General features: G+C 38.0%; 1 protein-coding gene across 1 annotated transcript; it reads left to right on the top strand.

Annotated features, from left to right (window-relative positions):
- The first annotated feature begins 12,068 nt into the window (after positions 1–12,068).
- Positions 12,069–20,102, top strand: Aicda (activation induced cytidine deaminase). Its single transcript, XM_047549701.1, has 5 exons — positions 12,069–12,076; positions 16,628–16,775; positions 18,990–19,260; positions 19,556–19,671; positions 20,049–20,102. The coding sequence occupies exons 1-5, from the start codon at positions 12,069–12,071 to the stop codon at positions 20,100–20,102; spliced, it is 597 nt and encodes a 198-aa protein (XP_047405657.1).
- The last annotated feature ends 845 nt before the right edge of the window (positions 20,103–20,947 follow it).

Here is a 20,947-nt window from a genome sequence, read left to right as displayed (position 1 = left end):
CAGAAGTTGAAGGTCTCCAAAAACCACACTTTCACCCACACAGACCCCTTTTTGGGTTCTTTTAAAAACAACAAGGTATCATATTGAACAATCTAGCTGGTGTCCAAAAATAGTGACCTGGGGTGTCACTGTCTGAATGTGATGGCTGGGAGACGAAGGAATGCAAGCCCCAGAGACTTCCCAGGGGCCTGCTGGCCTCACACACTGGCCATAATGAAACCTCACCTGTGCTTCTCATGATGAAGACTAAGTGGTAAAGTCCAGATGTCCAAAACTGCACTCACCACCAGCAGCGCAATTTCCAAGTCATGTTATTTTTGTTAAAAATAAACTAACCAGGTTGTGCTGCGGTTTTTCAATAGAAGTTGGTGAAGGTTCTTAGTAAGGAAAATAACAAAGAGTTGAATAACACCCTATAAAATATATATTTTTAAATGACACTAATTCCAAATTCCCAGGAATGGGAAATGATTTTGTAACTAAGAGATATAAGAGAGATGAACAGTGAGTATAGCTTTCTTCCTTTTTCCCCACTTCAGTACTGGGCATTGAACCCAAAGTCTCATACATGCTCCGCCAGCACTGAGTTACATCTCCAGGCCACGAGTACGACTTTCTAAGAAATAAAGTATTTTCTTATGCTGGATAAACCACACCTCATTAACTTAAAAATTTACCACCATATGCAAGTTACTTAATTCTTGATTTTGTCAGATGGTCTTCCTTAAGCTGTGCTTAGTGGTACTTGCCTGCAGTCCCAGGTTCTTGGGAGACAGGCTGGATGATCTCTGGAACCTAGAAGTTTGAGACCAGCCGAGGCAACATAGTGAGACCCCATCTAAAAACAAACAAAGAAACAAACAAAAAAAAATGAAAAGAGAGAGAGAGAGGGAAGGAGAAAGTTTTCCTTAAAGACCTTATATAGTTCAATCCTCAGCACCAAGACAAAAAGAAAAAGAAAATATGAATGACATCTTAATTTTTTTCTGTCATCATTGCTGTGCTATGAGCCATCACTCAAACCAACTAAGCTACTCTTTGTTGCTAAAACATACAAAGCAAATCCTTACAAGCCTGCCTTTGCTCATGCTGAGAGGCATGAGAAATTTTATTAGGCATATTCCACATATTCTAGATACCATGCTTTCACATTCACACACAATAGCTAAGGAAATCTTCAGAGCGACTTGTGAGGAAAGAATTCTGTCTCAATGACATGATTTCCTAATCATGGGGAAGATCTATAGCCCCAGTCTCTCTGTCTTCAAAAGACTCTATATTGTCCATCAAGAATTAAAAAAAAAAAAAAAAAAAAAAAAAGAATTCTGTGTTCTATCAACTGTATTTGTGTGTGTGTGTGTGTGTGTGTGTGTGTCCGTCCGTGGTTCTGGGCATTGAACCTAGGACCTTGTGCACACTAGGCAAGTGTTCTACTACTACTGAATAAATATCCTGTTTTTATTCAAAACTTATTCATTAGCTGAAGTTTCATTAAAGCACCACATCTATCTCAAAGCTTTCAATGATCACTTTCTACCTGCTGTGATTCTCTTCTTCTGAATTCATAGCATCAAGTTGGTGTTGCATGTCCTGTTCCTGGGTTTGTACAAGAGAATTCAAAACAGCTATCTGGGATGTTTCAGCAAGGATTCGTGCTTTCTATAGAGAATTAGGGAATCACTAGTTCTCAATTTTTCTCCCATTAAATTGTTCTTTAAATAAGAGTGAAATAAAAAATGTTTACCACCAGAGTTATAATCCCAAAGTACCCCTGTTAGGCTGAAATTTTCCTAGGATCTATGCTTTATCTTTAAAATTTGGATAATGCTATTCATATTAGCATTCACACTGTGGATCTGTCAAATGTGGGCCTACTTCGCACATAGGGAAGGATACAAATAGTTGAAATCAGGGATGCTTTACCCCTGAGCTACATTCTCAGACCTTTTAAAAAATTTTTGAGATAGGGTCTTGCTAAATTGCCCAGGTTAGTCTTGAACTTGTGATCTTTCTGCCTCAACTTCCTGAACTGCTGGGATTATGAGCATGTGCTACCCTGCTGTCCTGGCTTCCCTCCCTCCCTCCCTCCCTCCCTCCCTTCCTTCCTTCCTTCCTTCCTTCCTTCCTTCCTTCCTTCCTTCCTTCCTTATGTTGGGGATTGAACCCAGGGCCTCTTGCATGCTAGGCAAGTGCTCCACCACTGAGCTATGCCCTCAGTCCATAAATAATTTGTTAAATAAAAGACTATGTTTCCCCAGACATTTATGTTTAAAATAGTGTGGCACGTCCATACTATTGACTTACTCCCTGATCTGTAAGTGTGGGCTCACATTCAGGCATACCTCCAGATGTGCTCATCCTACATTGAAAAGTACAGGGCTAGATGAACACTGACATGCCTTCAGTTTTGAGATGCTAAAATTCTGTAATGTTTACATCTGTCGTTTATTGCCATTTAATTCTTTTATAATGTCATTTAAGTATTATGGCTATTTTTAAAGCTTCCAACAATATAAACTATTTGAAGAACTAAAATGTGCATCATTATTTCCCTTATCCTTTCTCATAATAGACCTTCAATAAATATTAGTCAAATAAGCGAATTTCTGTTTTCAAAAATGGTGTCTATAAATTACTCATAAAAACATTCTTTAGATTGTTCCCAAATGTGTAAAACATTGAAACAAACAGAGCTTTTTCTCTCTAGCATCTTCATTTTTAAGTACTGAATATCTAAAATTGACTTTAAATGTTGGAGAGAATCTTCTTTGTACAGGAAATATTCTGAGAAAGATTTTAAAACACAAAGACATTATGTAAGAATGTACACTTAGTATTTTGTGTTGCCTTTATTGGTTTGGCCAACACCATATCAAATATACTTTATGAAATGAAGTAAACAAATATCCAAAGATAATTCTGCCAACAGAGCCTCTTTTGACAAAACAGGGAGCTCCAAAGGAGCACATATCCATGTTTCAATTGATTTAGATTTAATTATCTGCTAGATCAACTATCCACATTCTTTTTTGTATGGGAGAAAGTCTTTCTTGCTCAAGGCATTTATTGAGTTTGTCTGACAGATTCAGCCAAACACTATTCTAAATGTTATAATAATATGGGGGTGGGGGATCCTCTGTAGCTCTGATGAAGATTTCTAAACTGACATGGCAAAATAAATTAAGATCTTGTCTTAGTCTGTTTTCTACTACTATATCGGAATATCACAGACTGTGTAGCCACCCAAATAGCTAGGATTATATATGTACCACCATACATGGCAAGAATAAAGAACTTAGTAATAAACTGACACCAAAAGGTGAAAGATCTACACAGTACATTAAAACATATGAAACAATTATGAAATTGAAGAAGATACAAATAAATGGAAAGATATCTCATGTTCATGGATTTTAAAAATTAATACTGTTATAATTTCCATACTAACCAAAGGAACGGAGATCCAACACAACCTCTATCAAACTTCTATTTTTCACAGAAATAGACAAATAGTTCTAAAATTTGTATGGAATTACAAAATTCCCTTACTAGACAAATCAGTCTTGAGAGGAAGAATGTTGGAGGTATCATACTTTTGATTTCAAATTGTATTCCAAAGATAGTAATCAAATTAGTATGGCAATGGCATATAAACCTACACACAGACTGATGGAAAAGAATAAATGGAGCACATATGGTCAACAAGTATTCAAGTGTGTTGTGTTAGTCAGTTTTCCACCGCTGTGACCTGAGAAAAAGTTAGTTAAGGAAGGAAAGGGTTATTTAGGTTCTCTGTTTCAGAGGTTTTAGTCCATGATTTGTTGGCTTTATTTTGGGGCCTGTGGAGAGCAGGTGGGAGTACATGGTGGAGAAAAGTAGTTCACTTCATGTTGACTGGGAAGCAAAGAGAGAGAAGGAGCTGGGGTCCCATTATTCTCCATGTATGTGTATATAAATATAATGTTGAGAGACTTGGATATCAACATGCAAGAAAACGAAAGACCCTATTCTTATACCATACGCAAAAGACCCCTCACAATGAATTAAAGACTTAAATGTAAGACCTGAAATCATAACATTCCTAGAAAAAATGGAGAAAAGGATCCTTGACATTGGCCTTCCTAATATTTTTTAGATATGATATTGAATAAACAGGCAACGAAAGCAAAAATAAGCAAGTGGGACTACAACAAACCAAAAAGCTTCTGTACTTTAGAGGAAACAAACAAATAAAAAGCAACCTGGGGTTTGGGAGAAAATATTTGCAGATGATATATTTAATAAGGGATTAATATTCAAAAAATATAAGGTACTCATACTGCTCAATAGTAAAAAACCAAACAACCTAATTTAAAAATGGGAAAAAGATCTGAATAGACATTTCTTAAAAGAAGACATACAAATTGCCAACAGGTAGGTAGGTATATGAAAAGATGTTTAATGCATTCTAATCATCAGGATTGCAAATCAAAACTGCAATGAGGTAACACTTCAGTGAAATAAGAATATTAAATATTTGGTTTCTACCCTTGTTTCCCAGCACAGATTGTCTAAAATCCTTGTGATTTCCAGAGTGATCACACATCTGACACGGAACTCCTAAATCCCTTGGAATTTCATGGATGATAGGCTCATCTTTTACTCTAATGAGGCAACTCTTGATTGGCTCTTAAAAAGGGGTTTGGACCTCGTACTAGACAAGGGTGCCAAAAACTTGCAATGGAGAAAAGAGAGCCTGTTCAACAAATGGTGCTGGGAAAACTGGAAATCCATATGCAGTAAAATGAAACTAAACCCCTATCTCTCATCCTGTACAAAACTCAACTCAAAATGGATCAAGGATCTACGAATTAGACCTGAGACCCTTCACCAAATAGAAGAAAAAGTAGGCCCGAATCTCTATCACGTTGGCTTAGGATCAGATTTCCTTAACAAGACCCCCATAACACAAGAAATAAAAGCAGGAATCAATAAATGAGATAGATTCAAACTAAAAAGTTTCGCTCAGCTCAGGAAACAATCAATAATGTGAAAAGAGAGCCTACAGAGTGGGAGAAAATCTTTTCCACACACACTTCAGACAGAGCACTCATCTCCAAAGTTTATAAAGAACTTAAAAAACTCTATGCCCAAAATACAAAGAACCCAATCAGTAAATGGGCTAAGGAAATGGGCAGACACTTCACAGAAGGAGATATACAGGTGATCAACAAGTATATGAAAAAGTGTTCATCATCCCTAGTAATTAGAGAAATGCAAATTAAAACCACCCTATGATTTTATCTAACTCCAATTAGAATGGCTATTATCAAGAAAAAAAGCAATAATAAATGTTGGCATGGATGTGGGGAAAGAGGCACACTCATACATTGATGGTGGAGTTGCAAATTGGTACAGTCACTCTGGAAAGCAGTATGGAGATTCCTCAGAAAGCTTGGAATGGACCCACCATTTGACCCAGCTATCCCACTCCTCGGTTTATACCCAAAGGACTTAAAATCAGCATACTACAGTGATGCAGTCACATCAATGTTCATAGCAGCTCACTTCACAATAGCTAGATTGTGGAACCAACCTAGATGCCCTTCAGTTGATGAATAGATAAAGAAACTGGTATATCTACACAATGGAATGTTATTCAGCCATAAAGAAGAAAAAAATTATGGCATTTGCTGGTAAATGGATGAAGTTGGAAAATACATGCTAAGTGAAATAGGCCAAGCCCAAAAAACCAAAGGCCGAATGTTTTCTCTGATGAGTGCATAACAATATATAACAGGGGAAGGGGGTGATGAGGGGAAGAGAAGAATGAAGGAACTTAGGATGGTGTAGAAGAAAAAGGGGTGGGAGAGGGTGGGGTTGGAAAAACAGTAGAATGAAACAGTATTATCCTATGTACATGTATGATTACATGAATGGTGTGAATCTACATTGTGTACAACTATAGAAATGAAAAGTTGTACCCCATTTCTGTACAATGAATCAAAATGTTTCTGTAAAAATAGAAAAAAAAAAATTTAAAAAAGGGGTTGATCACCAGAGAGACCAAGCCATGGCTAGATGCCTGGAACTTTCAGCCCTATTCTCTGGGCAGTAGGAGGAGCTGGAAATGGAGTTAATAATCAGTCATGGATACATGATCAAATGTCATAAAAATCCCTGAGCTACAGAGTTCAGAAAGCTTTCAGGTTGTCAAATACTTCTACCTACTGGGAGAATGGATCACCCCAATTCCATGGGACAGAAGCTCCTACTCTGAGGATCCTCCTAGTCCTTATCCTAGGTATTTCTTCATCTGTGAATATAATGAACCAGTATATGTTACCCTGAGTACAATAAGTTGTCTCAGCAAATTAATTAGACTCAAGGAGGTAAGTGTGGAAACTCATACCAATTGATAAAAGGTGCAGGTCACAACCTGGGACTTCAGAATGGCATCTGAAGGGGAGAGCCACCCTGTGAGACTGAGCCCTCACCTTGTGGCATCTGGCACTCTCTAGGTAGATAGGGTCAGAATTGAGCTAAATTATAAGATAGACAGTTGGTGTCCACTGGAGAATTGCTTGACATGTGGGGAAAACCCTACACATCTGGTATTAGAAGAGGTACATTGATTGCTGTGTGAATACAGAAGGAAAAATAGTTGACTGAATTTCCTGTTATACATTTTTGGTTTTGCATTGATTTTTCCCCCCATCTCAGAACCTCATACCTGTTAGAATAACATCTATCAACAAGACAAAAGAAAACAAATATTTGAGAGGCTGTGGAGCAAAGGGAACCCTGTGCACTTTTAGTGGGAATGAAAATTGACATAGACATTTCTAAACACACACACACACACAAATTAAAATTACCATCTGATCTAGCAATCCCACTTTGGTGTATATTGCTAAAGGAAATGAAATAAGCACTTCAAAGAGAGATCTACACTCCCACGTTCTTCACAGCATTGTTCACATTATTCACAGTAGACAAGATTTGGAAATGTGCTGTGATACACACATATGTAATATTATTCAGCCCTTAAAAAGGAGAGCCTAAAAATGAAAAAACAATTCCCTAGTAAAAAAAGAAAACTTCTATGTACACTGCTTGATTCAAAGCTTACATAAGACTTTCAAATAAAAATCTTAAATTATAGCCATATAAAAAGGTCTAAAAAAAAAAAGGAAATCGTGCCATTTATGGCAACAGAAGAAACTGTAGAACTTGGTGCGAAGTGAAATAAGCCAGACACAGAAATAAAATACTCTATAATCTCATTTATATGTAGAAACTAAAAAAAAAAAAAAAAAAACATTGATTACATAGAAACAAAGTAAAATGGTGGTTTCCAGGGGTTGGAACATGGGAAGATGTTGGTTAAAGAGTTTACAATTGCAGTTATATAGGATAACTAAGTCTAGAAATCTATTGTATAACATCAAAACTATAGTTAATAATACTGTATTATTAACTGAAAAATCAGTGTATACTGCAAACTTGATAAGAGTAGATTTCAGGTTTTCTTATTGCACACACAAAGAAAGGTCATTAGGTGAGGCAATGGAATTGTTAATTAGCTTGACCATAGCAATCATTTCTCCATGTACATCAAAGCATTATATCATACTTCTTAAGTATATATCATTTTTGCCAGATGTGGTGGCACACATCCTAGCTTTTGGGGAAGCTGAAGCAGGAGGATCACAAGTTCAAGGTCAGCCTCAGCAACTTAGCAATTCCTTGTCTCGAAAATAAAATAAAAAGGGCTGGAGCTATGATTCAGTGCTAAAGAACCTCTGAATTCAATTCCCAATATTGCAAATATAAATAAATATATATGCACACATACATACATATATATATATACATATATGTACCTATGTATGTGTGTATATATATATATATGATATGTAGGTATGCATTTTCCAAGTATTCATCAACAGGTAAATGGATAAACAATGGAATGTTACCAGTCATAAAAAGGAATGAAGTGCTGATACATAGTATAATATGGAAGAATCTTGAAAACATTATGCAAAAGGAAATGAGCCAGACACAAAAGAACAAGTATTGTATGACTCCACTTATATGAAATATCTTGAATAGGCAAATTCATAGAGACAGAAAGTAGATTAGAGGCTACTAGGGGCTGGGAAGAAGGAGGAATCATGAGTTTCTACATAGATGCTATGGGATTTCTTTTTGGGTGTGATCAAAGTTTTGGAAACAAAGCTGGGCATGGTGGGGCACACTTGTAAACTCAGTAATTTAGGAGGCTGAAACAGGGAACTGCCAAGTTTAAGGCCAGCCTCAGTAACTTAGTGAGACTCCATCTCAAAATTAAAAAATAAAAAGGACTGGTGATGTCGCTTAGTGGTAAAGTGCCCCTGGGTTCGGTACCCAGTTCCCTGCCCACTTCCAAAACAGATAATGGTGATGGGTAAAACAACATTGGAAATCTAATTAATGTCACTGAGTTGTACACTTAAAAGTGGTTAGAAATGAAAAAAAAAAGAGAGAGAGAGAGAGAGAGAGAGAGAGAGGGAAATGAAAACCCCCAAAACAACAACAAAAAACTCAAAACAAAAAAGCCAACCAAACCAAAACAACAACACAACAATGACAAACAAAAGCCTGTGAATCAGCAATGGGCCAGTTTTCTTATTTTCGCCAGATTCAAAAGGGTATAATTTGAAAAGAGAGAATAAACAAAAGATACTAATACAATTTTGCATAATCATGAGAATAAGATACAGTATCAGGAGGGAGATTCATGTTGGGACACTGGGAAAATTTTTCTCTTCCATTTTATTTTATATATTTATTCATTTATCAATTGATTGAGTTTTTGTGGTTCTGGGGATTGAACTACATCCCCAACTCCCCCCCCCCTTTTTTTTCCCAACCCTTTTTTAAAAATTTGTTCTCATTAGTTCTACCTGACAGCAGAGTGCACTTTGACTCATTGTACACAGATGGAGCACAACTTCTCTTTTCTCTGTTTGTACATGATGCAGAGTCACACCATCACACAGGGTAATGATGTCTGTCTCATTCCACCATCTTTTCCACCCCATATCCCCTCCCTTCCCCTCACTCCCCTCTGCCCAATCCAAAGTTCCTCCATTCTTCACTTGCCCCCTGTATTATGAAACAGCATCCACATATCAGAGAAAACATTTGACCTTTGTTTTTTGGGGATTGGCTTATTTCTCTTAGCATGATATTCTCCAACTCCATTCTGTAAATGCCATAATTTCATTCTTCTTTAAGAAGAATATTCCATTGTGTATATATACCACAGTTTCTTTATCCATTAATCTATTGAAGGGCATCTAGGTTAGTTCCACAGTTTAGTTATTAGGAATTGAGCTGCCATAAACATTGATGTGACTGTGTTACTGTGGTATGCTGATTTTAAGTCCTTTGGATATAGCCTAAGGAGTTCCCAACCCTTTTTAATTTTTATTTTGAGACAGGGTCTTACTAAGTTGCTCAGGCTGGCCTTGAACTTGTGATCTTCCTTCCTCAGTCTCCCCAGTCTCTGGGATTACAGAAACATGCCACCGCACCCAGTTCTCTTCCATTTTTTGGAGGTGGGGGGGAGTTAGAGATGGCACCATCTCTGAGTATTAATGTTGGTCCTTTGGGAGGATGTATGTAAGTGTGTCTGTTTATGTGTGCATATGTATATTATTCTCTGGAAAACTGGATGAAAATATGGTAAAAGCACAAGTTACATCTAAGGAGACAAATTAAAGGGATCCTATTTCAAATAACCACAGCCCATGGTGGACTCTGAAGGGAAATTTGCAAGATCTCCCGGCTTCTCCCATTCTACTGTTCTATGACACATGGTTTGCCAAAGACAACTAAGACAACTACTACCTACTATCTTGCTGGCACCTTGAAGAATTTTTTCAGAAATAATAATTCAGACTGAGAAGTAAAATAAAGAGTGTCTTCCAAGTGATAAGAGTTGAAAAGAAAAAATTTCAGAGGGGGAAAAAAAGTGGGGAATGGGAATTTCATTGATTTAAGATATAGTGATGAGGAAGTCTCAACTACCAGACATAAAATAAATAAGAAATTAAGCTGTAACAACATTCAGGGAAGAGCACTCCAGGAGGAGGTGCCAGGAGTGCAGGGGCAGTGGTGTGTGCTCTCTGCGTGTGTAAGGGAGAGTGGAAGGGGATGAGGTCTGAGGGATCAGGTGATAGAGGGTCTTAAGAGCTATGGTAAGGATGTGGACTTATACCCAGAGAATGGGAAGTCAAAAGAAGTTTCAAAAGAAGTACTCTGGTAGGTGCATGGAGAACACACTGTAATTGAAAAAAGATGGAGGCAGGAAGGCCAGGAGGGGCACAAAACATAATCATCTGGCTCACTTGGACATGGAAGTGGTGAGAAGGGGTCTGTTCCTGGATATATTCCAAATAAAGTTAAGAGGATTTGCTAATGGACTGTGCATGGAACTTAAAAGAAAGATGAATCAAGGGTGACTCTGAAGTTCTTGGCTTGAGCAGGACATTGCCATTTACTGAGATGGTGAAGATAGCAAGAGGAGAGGATCTGTGATGGGAAAGAGAAGAGGGGCTAGTTTTAAGCATGTGTCCCAAAGAAGATGCTGAGAGGGAAGTTTGAGTCCAAGGCAGAGGTCCAAGCTAGAGCTATTGCTTATTAATTTGGGAATCATCAACGTAGAGGTGGTATTTAAAGCCATGAAGCAAGAAGAAAGACCCCAGCTGCTTTGTTCACTGTTGGATTTCCAGCACCTTTCACGTGTATATCTTATAGCAGGTATTAATTATCAACGCAATGGATACATAGGACATATATGCACTCAGCTGGGAGTGAGAAATATAATCTTTAATAGACCACGTTGTATACAAGCAGGAACTTAAAGCCTCTTATTTGAAAAGCCCAGCCTGTTTCCCGAGTTCAGTACAGTCATTTAAGCACTGATTCTGTCTGGTGAAATAAGCATTTTGGTATTTGGGGGGCATTGCTACTCTGATTTGAAATTTAAAGTTTTTTTTTTTTTTTTTTTAATGGCTCACTCAAAAATTACTCTTTGATGTAAACATCTAGTCTTCCAGCAATTCTTGTAATACAATCAAAAAGAAAAACATCAGTGGTTTGGAAGGTAAAATTTCTGGGTTCTAAATCCTATATAACTGAGTTTACTTGCTCCTTGCTCAGCCACAAAGCAGGGCTGTTTATGCCTGTCTCTGTTGAGGTCCAAAGACATTGTGTAAATTAACTGAGATGCTTTCAGCTCACAGAATACAAGATGCCACTTAAATTCTATTTAATGCCATTTAAGTGAATATGAATATTATCATTATTATTATTATACTTTTAAAATTAAAGATAATGTTTATTGGGTTGGGGATGTAGCTCAGTGGCAGAGCCTTTGCCTACCATACATAAAGACTTGGATTTGATTCACAAACACACACACACACACACACACACACACACACACACAACATCCAAGCATGGTGGTAAATGTCTGTAATCTCAGTGACTTGGGATTGACAGGAGGATTGCAAGTTTGAGACAGCCTAGGTAATTTAGCAAGCTATCTCAAAATAAAAGGTCTAGGGATGTTGCTCAATGGTTAGAGCACTCTGGGTTCAATCCCCAGTTTAAAAAAAGAAAGAAAGGGGTGGGGGGAGAGAGAGAAAGAGATATTGTTTATCACCATGATTATAATTGAAGAAGTGTCTACTGCTACTATCTCCTAATCTTTGTTACCTATGAAGCATGGACTGGTTTCTTAGATGCAGCCCTAAAGGAAAGTAAACATTTAGCAAAGCTACCCTCAAACATTTAACCCTTGTGACTCTGCCTATGACAACCCCACCCATCTTCACTGGACCCAAATTAGGAGGAAGGTCATTGGGGTACCTGGTGGTGGTGATTCTATGGGGGAGGAGTCTACAGGGGCAAGTTCAAATTTGAATGTGAGGGGCCAATGATTTGTCAGACAGAGGCAGTGAAGCAGCATTGCTTGAGGCAAGATTTTCTTGGCTTAAGACTTTCAGTGAATCAAGAAAGACACTCTGGAAACCACTATGGACAGGTAAAGAGGCAATCTCCTTATGGGTGGTTGCATTGGGTTTCTTAGAGTAATGAGGTCAGTAACTATCCCTGTGTGACTTGCAAGGTCTGCTTGGTCAATGTGCCATTTATTCTGAATCTGTCTCAACTTCTAATCAGGCCTTACATGTTCTCAGCCTTACTTTCTCTGTTCTGTACTTCTTTCCATCCCTCTCTTTTTCATGTTGCACACACACACACACACACACACACACACACACAAATTATGCACAAAGTACTGACTTGTCTGGAACTTGCCACCGCTAGAACTAGTTTATGATAGTAATATTAGCAGAAAAATATTTAGAGACTCAAATCATGAAAAGCTCATAGCAATATTATACTAAAAACAGTAGTGGTAATTTTTTTATGATAAATCTGTAAATATTCAGTAATGAAACCATTTGAAGACAATTTTCCTAGGGAGCCTACTGAAATAATTTAGCTGTGGCAAGGAAATTTGTACTTTTAAAAAATATACAACATTCAAGATTAGTTGCTTGAAAGTCATTAAGGTTGTTATAAGGATTAAAATTCATTTAAGCAAGTTATTTTATGCTATAGATCCAAGTATTAAACAAGTTAGTGGCATGTTTACTAGTTAACTAATCTTTACATTTTTTCAAATACAGTCTAACTTACTTCTTAAATTTGGATTCTGTAAGGTTTTCACAATGTCTCAACATGCAGTTTATGGTAAGTTATTATTATAGAGCTTATTCCATTCTAATTTTTTCCATATTTTTATTAGTATATTATAGTTTTATACAGTGGTTCCATTCTTATTATGATGATTACTAGGAATGTAGGAGAATCATATCTAATTTACATATTTTATCTCAATATAATTCTTTAACAAAGAATTTTTACTCCATAGTTAGGAATTTCTATGGTAGTGCTGGGGGGTGTAGCTCAGTGGTAGAGTGCTTGCTAGTCTTGTAAAAGTAAATAAACAAAAATAAGATTTTTAATGGTAGATTAAATCCTCTTCAGAACATTTTCTTGAGAGAAAATAATATCAACTGTCTCCTCAATTTGCAGTAAGATTGTGAAAACTAATCTGAGGTGTAAATCCTGGTGAAAGGTCCAGTGGAAATATCTGTACATAAGGAAAGATAAAGCAAAGGTAAAGTCATTATTAAAATTCAGAGAAAGATAAATAAGGACAAAGATGAAATTCCACAGGACAAAAGAACAACACACTGTTATCATTCAGGAAGGTCCTAACTGCAGAGTTGTTTGGTGATAGCAGGAAGATGAGTACGTCAGGATTATTTTTAACCCATTTCTTTCTGGTTTGCATTGCTGGGGATGCAGCTCATGTTCTGCCTCAGGGAACACAGCTGCCCAAGCAGCTGTCAACCTGGGGACCTGAAAAAATTGCCTCTGCAAAGTCCTTCCTACCTAGGAGAGACACCATCAGAACAGGTGCTGGAAACAGGTTCCAAGTTAGAGTCGAAGGGAAGAAATGATTCAAGATCAGGCTCCGGCAAAATCATCTCACTCTGGCAGGTAACTTGACTGAAATAGTCAGGCCAACTGCATTTTCACACCGTGTAGGACACAAAAGTATCCCTGAATTCCTTTACCTATGTCATGTTCTTCTTTCCTATACTCCCAGGACATTCCTCCTTCATCATAATAACAGAACCTGCTCTAACACATCACATCACACACACACACACATTCATGTGCTCACAGGCACATGAACATACACATGCCACCCATGGTGCATGAACAAAGAAGGTTTCCAGGGTTGGTGATGTACAATGGTAAAATGCTTGACTTGAATGTATGCTGCCCTGTTTCCATCCCAGCGTTCAGAGGTTCCTCACTGTTCTCATCTATTCAACCCCAAAAGATAGGTTAAATATAAAAGGATATTGGTAAGAGATGACTCTAGCAGGGTGTAGTGATGCATGACTACAATCGCAGTGACTCAGAAGTCTGATGCAGGAGGATCCCAAGTGCAAGGACAGTCTGAGCAATATAGGGAGACCCTGTCTCAAAATTAAAAATAAGCAAAGCTTACTGGTAGAGCGCCCCTGGATTCAGTCCTCAGTACCACAGACAACAACAATAATAACATCTGTTTGGGCTCCAGAAAGATATTTTTTTTCTTTCTCTTCTATATTTATTAAGGGCTTATTACATGTTGAACTTACATATGCTAATGGTAATTATATGATAATTATGTAATAGTAGTCATAGTAATAGTGGTGGTGCTATGGTGATTACCATAATATACCATTACCATTTGAAAAGCTGATTGTTGCTGAGGCTTTGTATCCACTTTAGATTCTTGTCAATTATGCATTTTTAATTTTTAAAAATTTTTTGGTGCCAGGAATTGAACCCAGTGCCTATCAAAATATGTACCATATGTTGGGCGTGCTGACACATTCCTGTAATCTCAGTGGCTCAGGAGGCTGAGGCAGGAGAATCACAAGTTTAAAGTGAGCAATTTAGGGAGGCCATAAGAAACTTAGTGAGACCCTGTCTCAAAATAAAATATAAAAAGGGCTGGGGATGTGGCTCAGTGGTTAAGGGCCTCAGGGTTCAGTCTCTGGTACCAAAAAAAAAAAAACTCTACATTGAACTTTACCACCGGTACCTAACTACATAGTTCACTTAAAAAAAAATAATAATAATACAGCTGGGTGAGGTTTCACATGCCTGTAATCCCAGCAACTCAGGGAGCTAAGGCAGGAGGCTGGCTACTTCAAAGCCAGCCTCAGCAGATTAGCGAGGCACTTAGCAACTCAGTGAGGCCCTGTCTCTAAATAATATATAAAAAAGGGCTGGAGATGTAGCTCAGTGGTTAAGCACCCCTGGGTTCAATCCCCAGTACCAAAAAAAAAAAAAAAAATACAGTTGACTAATTTTTATATTGTTTGATATGTACAATGTTTATGCTGGTGATAAATCTAGTTAACATTTAAAATGTTTTTCAATAAATTTTATGTGTGTGAAGGGAGACATTTAAATTGAAAGAGCTAGCTGGGCATGGTAGTGCATGCCTGTAATCCCAACAATTTAGGAGGCTGAAGTAAGAGGATCACAAGTTGAAGTTCAGCCTCAGCAATTTAGTGAGGCCCTAAGCAACTAAATAAGACCTTGTTTCAAAATAAAAAATAAAAGGGTAGGGGATGTGGTTCTGTTAAGCATCCCTGGGTTCAATCTCTGATACCAAAACAAAACAGAATTGAAACAGCCATAATAATGGGCTGTTGACCTAGATTTTCTACCTAATAAAGTTGACATTGGGGCAGTTAATTTTTTTTTTTTTCTTTTTTTGCAGTGCTGGGGATCAAACCCAGGGCCTTGTGCTTGCAAGGCAAGCACTCAACCAACTGAGCTATCTCCCCAACCCCGGGGTAGTTAATTTTTAAAGTCAGGTCTGTCACCCATAATACATTATTAAATTATCAGTTCTCATTTTATGTCCATACAAAGACTGGCACATGAATGTCCATAGAACCTTTACTTACAATTGCACCAAAGTGTGCATTATCCAAATATCCATCAACAGGTGAATAAGAAAGCAAAACATGCTATACTCATGCAATAGAATACCACTCTGCAGGAAAAAGGAACAAACTGTGATACATGGATGAGTCTCAAAGTCATTATGCTAAGTGAAATAAGTAAGATTGAAAAGATAATGTATGTTTTATATGAAATGATAGAAAACAAATAGTAATTTATAGAAGTTACAGAAAGCAAGTCAGTGGTTGCCTGGTGGAGAGGAGAATTAACTGCAAGGGGGGTTGAAGAAACTTTGTGGGAGTTACCTGGGAAGGGTTCTGTAACTTGATTGTGGTAGCAGTTTGGGGTGTTTACATCTGCCAATATTCATAGAATCGTGAGTGAAATTTACTGTATGTAAATTACACCTCAATGTAAAAAAAAAAAAAAAAAGTGCAAAGAAGTTTCAATTCTCTTGCCAGCAAACTATATTCAAATTCCTCACCAGGTTTTAACAAGTTCTCTGCACTTCTGCCCAGTACCATTAGGCGGCAGCACTATCTACACAAGTTGGAAAAATATATACCTGGAAAAGAGGACCCACAAAAACTAGAGACACCACTCTTGCTTTAATATCAACCCTGACACATAGCTCATGCTACTATACTCCCAGCTTTAACAAGGATTCTAAATTTCCTTAAAGAAACTTGAGTTACCAAAGAGCATTTTAACAAATTCAACTTACTGTGCACTTGCCAAGTTTCGCTCAGTTGGTCTTAATTTTAAGCAGGAAAAGATGTTTATGATGGATTCCAAAGTCAGTAGGTCTCAGGCATTCAGCAAATGAAGGAAGAGATGCACCCAAGTAATTATAGATTTTAAAAGTCATAATAATAAGGCTAGGAATGTAGCTCAGTGGTAGAGCCTAGCAAGCAAGAAGTCCTGGGTTTGTTCCATCCCTAGCACCAAGCAACATCAGCAGCAGCAGTAGCATCAGAAGGAAAACCCAGAATGACCAGAGACTGAACTATGTTCCTGCATTCCTTCTCTTTCCTCTCACCCACAGCCTTCTGATGAAGCAGAAGAAGTTTCTTTACCATTTCAAAAATGTCCGCTGGGCTAAGGGTCGGCATGAGACCTACCTATGCTATGTTGTGAAGCGGCGGGATAGTGCTACCTCCTTTTCACTGGACTTTGGCCACCTTCGCAACAAGGTATCAATTAGTTTGCTTCCCCAGCATTTGAAAGCTAAACATTTAGTTACTTGCTAAGGGTACTAATTTCAGCCTTTTTTTTTTTTTTTTTTTTTTTTTTTTTTTTTTGGTACTGGGGATTTAACGCAGAGGTACTTTACCACAGAGCCACATCCCCAGCCCTTTTTATTTTTTATTTTGAGACAGGTCTCCCTAAATTTCTTAGGACCTATCTAAGTTGCTGAGGCTGGTCTTGAACTTGCCATCCTCCTGCGTAGCCTCCTGAATCCCTGGAATTACAGGCATGGGCCACTGTAGCTAGCTCACTGCCCCCCACCTCCTTTTTCATTTCTGTCTTCACTAACTTCCTCAAATACTCTTCCCCCCCCCCCCCATGTATCCATATTAGACATGGCCAAAAGGTCATTTAATGTCCTCCCCAATTATGCTGGGTATCCTAATGCCATACTTGACCCCAAACTTTCTTCCCCTTTCCTAGACTATGAATTGTCCTGAGATTAAGGTAAGAGGATTTTGATGTGAGGACTATTATCAGCTTGTTTTATTTATTGATTGTGGTACTGGGGATCAAACTCAGGCCTTGAACATACTAGTCAAGTGCTGCCCCTTAGTCATGTGCCTAGCCCCTCAAACTGAAATCCAATGTTTTTTTTTCTTTTTCTGAGATGGAGTCTCTCCATTTTGTCCAGGCTGGTCTTGAATTTGTGGGTGTAAGTGATTCTCCTGCCTAGTCTCCCAAGTACCTGAGACTACAGGCACATGCCACCATGCCCAGCTCAAGCAAAATTTTAAATGAAAAAAACTAATTGTCTTTGGAATTTGAAAATTTATAAAGATGAAAATTTTAGGTGAAATTATAGTGGCTTACTTCTATTTTCTCAATGATTTCTATTCCCTCCTACTCATGTAGATTGAAGACCAGAAAATATATTTAACATGGTGAGTCCCAGAAAACACAGAGAAGCCTTCACTTATTGGTTAATTAAATCAAACTTTCAGCTGCCTGACAGCATTACATTTTCAAAACACTTCATCCACTAGCAACTTGGGTGACTGAAGCAGGAAATTGGAAAGTTTGAGGACAGCCTCAACATCTTAGACCCTATCTCAAAAATTTAAAAAAAAATTTTTTTAAGGGTTGGGGATATAGAGTAACACTAGGTTTAATCCCCAGTATGGCGGGGAAAAGTTTAAAAAGACTTCTTCATCAAAAATCAAATGATCTTACATAAGTTTCTGCCTGTGAATATCTCCTTTCATAACATTCTGTGACATTTAGTCTTGGTTGAATTCCAGGGGAGAATCCATGGGGTGGAATGTCATTGTCTGATGGTTATATCATTATGCTATTTTCATTGCCTTTATTTGTTTGCCTATATTTATTACCACCGTTATTTTACATTCTAGTCATTTTCTTATTCTGTGACATAACACATTCTATTTATAGAAACCTTTCATTTTATCCAGCACTTTCACATTTAATTCACACAATACCAACCCATTTTTCTGATGAGGAAATGTAAGAACCAAGAGTTGGGTAGTTTGTTTAAGTCTCAATAGTGGAGCTAGAAAATACAACCTGTCTTCATATTATTGGACTAATGACTTCTGCAATAAGAGGTTGACTCACTATTGCAATTATTATTACAATCATAGAGATCATACGATGAGCAAACACATTATTTAATTGCTCTTGGCCCATACCAGTGCCTATTCTACAACACCCACCTGTCTGAATCACCATAATCTGTTTTCCCTCTTCGCATCCTCCCAAGCAACCTCACAAATTGTCCTAGCTCCACCTAGGGGTCCAGGTGTAGTTCCACAATGTTTCAGCAACAGAAACTTCCAAAACACTTTCCTTCTTAAAAGGTGCAAAAGTAACTTCAAAATACAAATTCAATTTCTGCACAGGTAGTATGATGCTATTTTTTCCATTCTCTACTTAACTCATTTCATCCTTCTCTACCCCCCACCTCCCAATCCTTAGCCTTCCTTCACTGGGTAAGACCACTATTACACACACACAAAGGTTTTGATTCACCACTTACTAGTGAGCTCTTTTGAGCAAGTTGCTTGACCTCTGTGTAACACAAAGACAATAACTGTTAGCATCCTAAGAGATCACTGAGGGAGAGAATACCTGTGAAATTACCACAACCACAACAAAAGTCAATGAACTTCAGCTGAGTTCTCTGCTATCTCTCTCCCTAGTCCGGTTGCCACGTGGAATTGCTTTTTCTCCGCTACATCTCGGACTGGGACTTGGATCCTGGCCGGTGCTATCGAGTTACCTGGTTCACCTCTTGGAGCCCCTGCTACGACTGTGCCCGGCATGTGGCAGACTTTCTAAGAGGGAATCCCAACCTCAGCCTGAGGATCTTCACCGCGCGCCTTTACTTCTGCGAGGACCGCAAGGCTGAGCCTGAGGGGCTGCGGCGGCTGCACCGAGCTGGGGTCCAAATTGCCATCATGACTTTCAAAGGTGCGAAGGGGAACCTTTTGCGCAGGCTCTGTGCCGCAGACATGATTTTGAATTGCAATTCAGAATTGCAATTCCCAGTCAGTGGGGAAAATTCAGGGGGATGAATTGCCTAGGGGTCCTGGTTCACCATGGGAGTAAAAAATATTGATTAGAATTTGAGGAAAGCAATGAATGGCTTAGAGACAAGGTCCTGGGTAAATGAGGAAACGGGCCAGGTTTTTCTTTACTTCTAGTTTAAGACCAGAACTATCTTCTTCTCTCGACCCCCACTTTTTTTTTTTTTTTTTTGCTAAAGATTATTTTTACTGCTGGAATACTTTTGTCGAAAATCATGAAAGAACTTTCAAGGCCTGGGAAGGGCTGCATGAAAATTCAGTTCGTCTATCCAGACAGCTTCGTCGCATCCTTTTGGTAAGGGGCTTCCTTGCTTTTCACTTTTTCTCTCTATAGTCTTTTCCTAGAGCTTCTTATATCTTTAAAAGTCACTCTGGTTTTTCATCTGATGTAACTTTATTTCTCCTACAATTCAGTTTTCCCTTCTGTTAATTCATAGTTCAGAGCTCTCCATTAAGATGCCTTTCCTTTACCTTCTCTTTCTCTCATTGCTTTACATGTCTTCTTCTTTCTGTTTATCTCTCCTCAGATTACTCAGATGTGTTTCCCTCCTGGCCAGAATTCCAGTTTACTAACTAAATGTTATAAAGATAGCCATGCAGTTTAGAAGACTGCCCTCTCTTCAGCTCAGTTTTGAAGCCATTCACTCTATTCATTTTTCTCTTTCTTTGCAGCCCCTATATGAGGTGGATGACTTACGAGATGCCTTTCGTACTTTGGGACTTTGATAGTAAAGCTCCTGGAATGTCACCACAGTGAAATATCTTTGCTGAAGAGAACGGATAGAATAATCCTTCAAACCTTCTCTGTTTATCTTCTTCAACTCTTAATTTCTTGGAGTGTAGAGGGGAAAAAAATACTTGTATGTGATTTCAAAAATATCTGTCTTGAAAATAGAGAAGGAACGCAGGCCGACCAGGGTGATTTTGCTACTGGTGCAGTTTTGAGTGCAGCATCGCCCTCTACTGAGAAAGAACAGAACTGCAGGACCTGGGACCATCCTAAAGTGTCAATGTTCTATGAATTTAAGGCAGAATGAAAACAGAAGGTATATACTAAAAAGCATGGTGAGAAGATCAAATGATTTTATGTTAATACCCTTTATTATTTTATTGTCATATTTTAATTGTCAGATTTTAGTGACATATTTTTCTACTTTTTTCCTTTGAAGTTCACATTTGGGTAACCTCATCTATCATCTATCTGTAGAACATCCTGATGAGAGAATCTGGGTGATTATAAGCCCAAACCCTCTCCCCAAAGCATTAATAATATTCAAACACATTATGTATATTTTAATTGTCTGAAGCATGTTTTTTATTTGTATATAAGAGGATGGGGGTGGAGGGTTTGGACTACAGATGATCACCTTCAGGTGATTTTAATAAAGGATCTTCAAATCCATAATGAGAACTGTGAAGATGCTGCTGAATGATGAGTTGATGTCTTAAGAAGAAAATCCTCTGGAAACACACTCTAAAGAAGTCCATAATTTAGAAATACCCACAAACTTTGCACTTAATACTGTACACTTGGAAGGGAGTTGCTTGAATCAATATTCAAGTAAAATCTG

The sequence above is a fragment of the Sciurus carolinensis genome, chromosome 4, assembly GCF_902686445.1.
Source record: "Sciurus carolinensis chromosome 4, mSciCar1.2, whole genome shotgun sequence".
NCBI classification, from domain to species: Eukaryota; Metazoa; Chordata; class Mammalia; order Rodentia; family Sciuridae; genus Sciurus; species Sciurus carolinensis.
The sequence above is the reverse complement of the archived record's forward strand: the minus strand, read 5'-3'. Positions and strand labels throughout refer to the sequence as shown.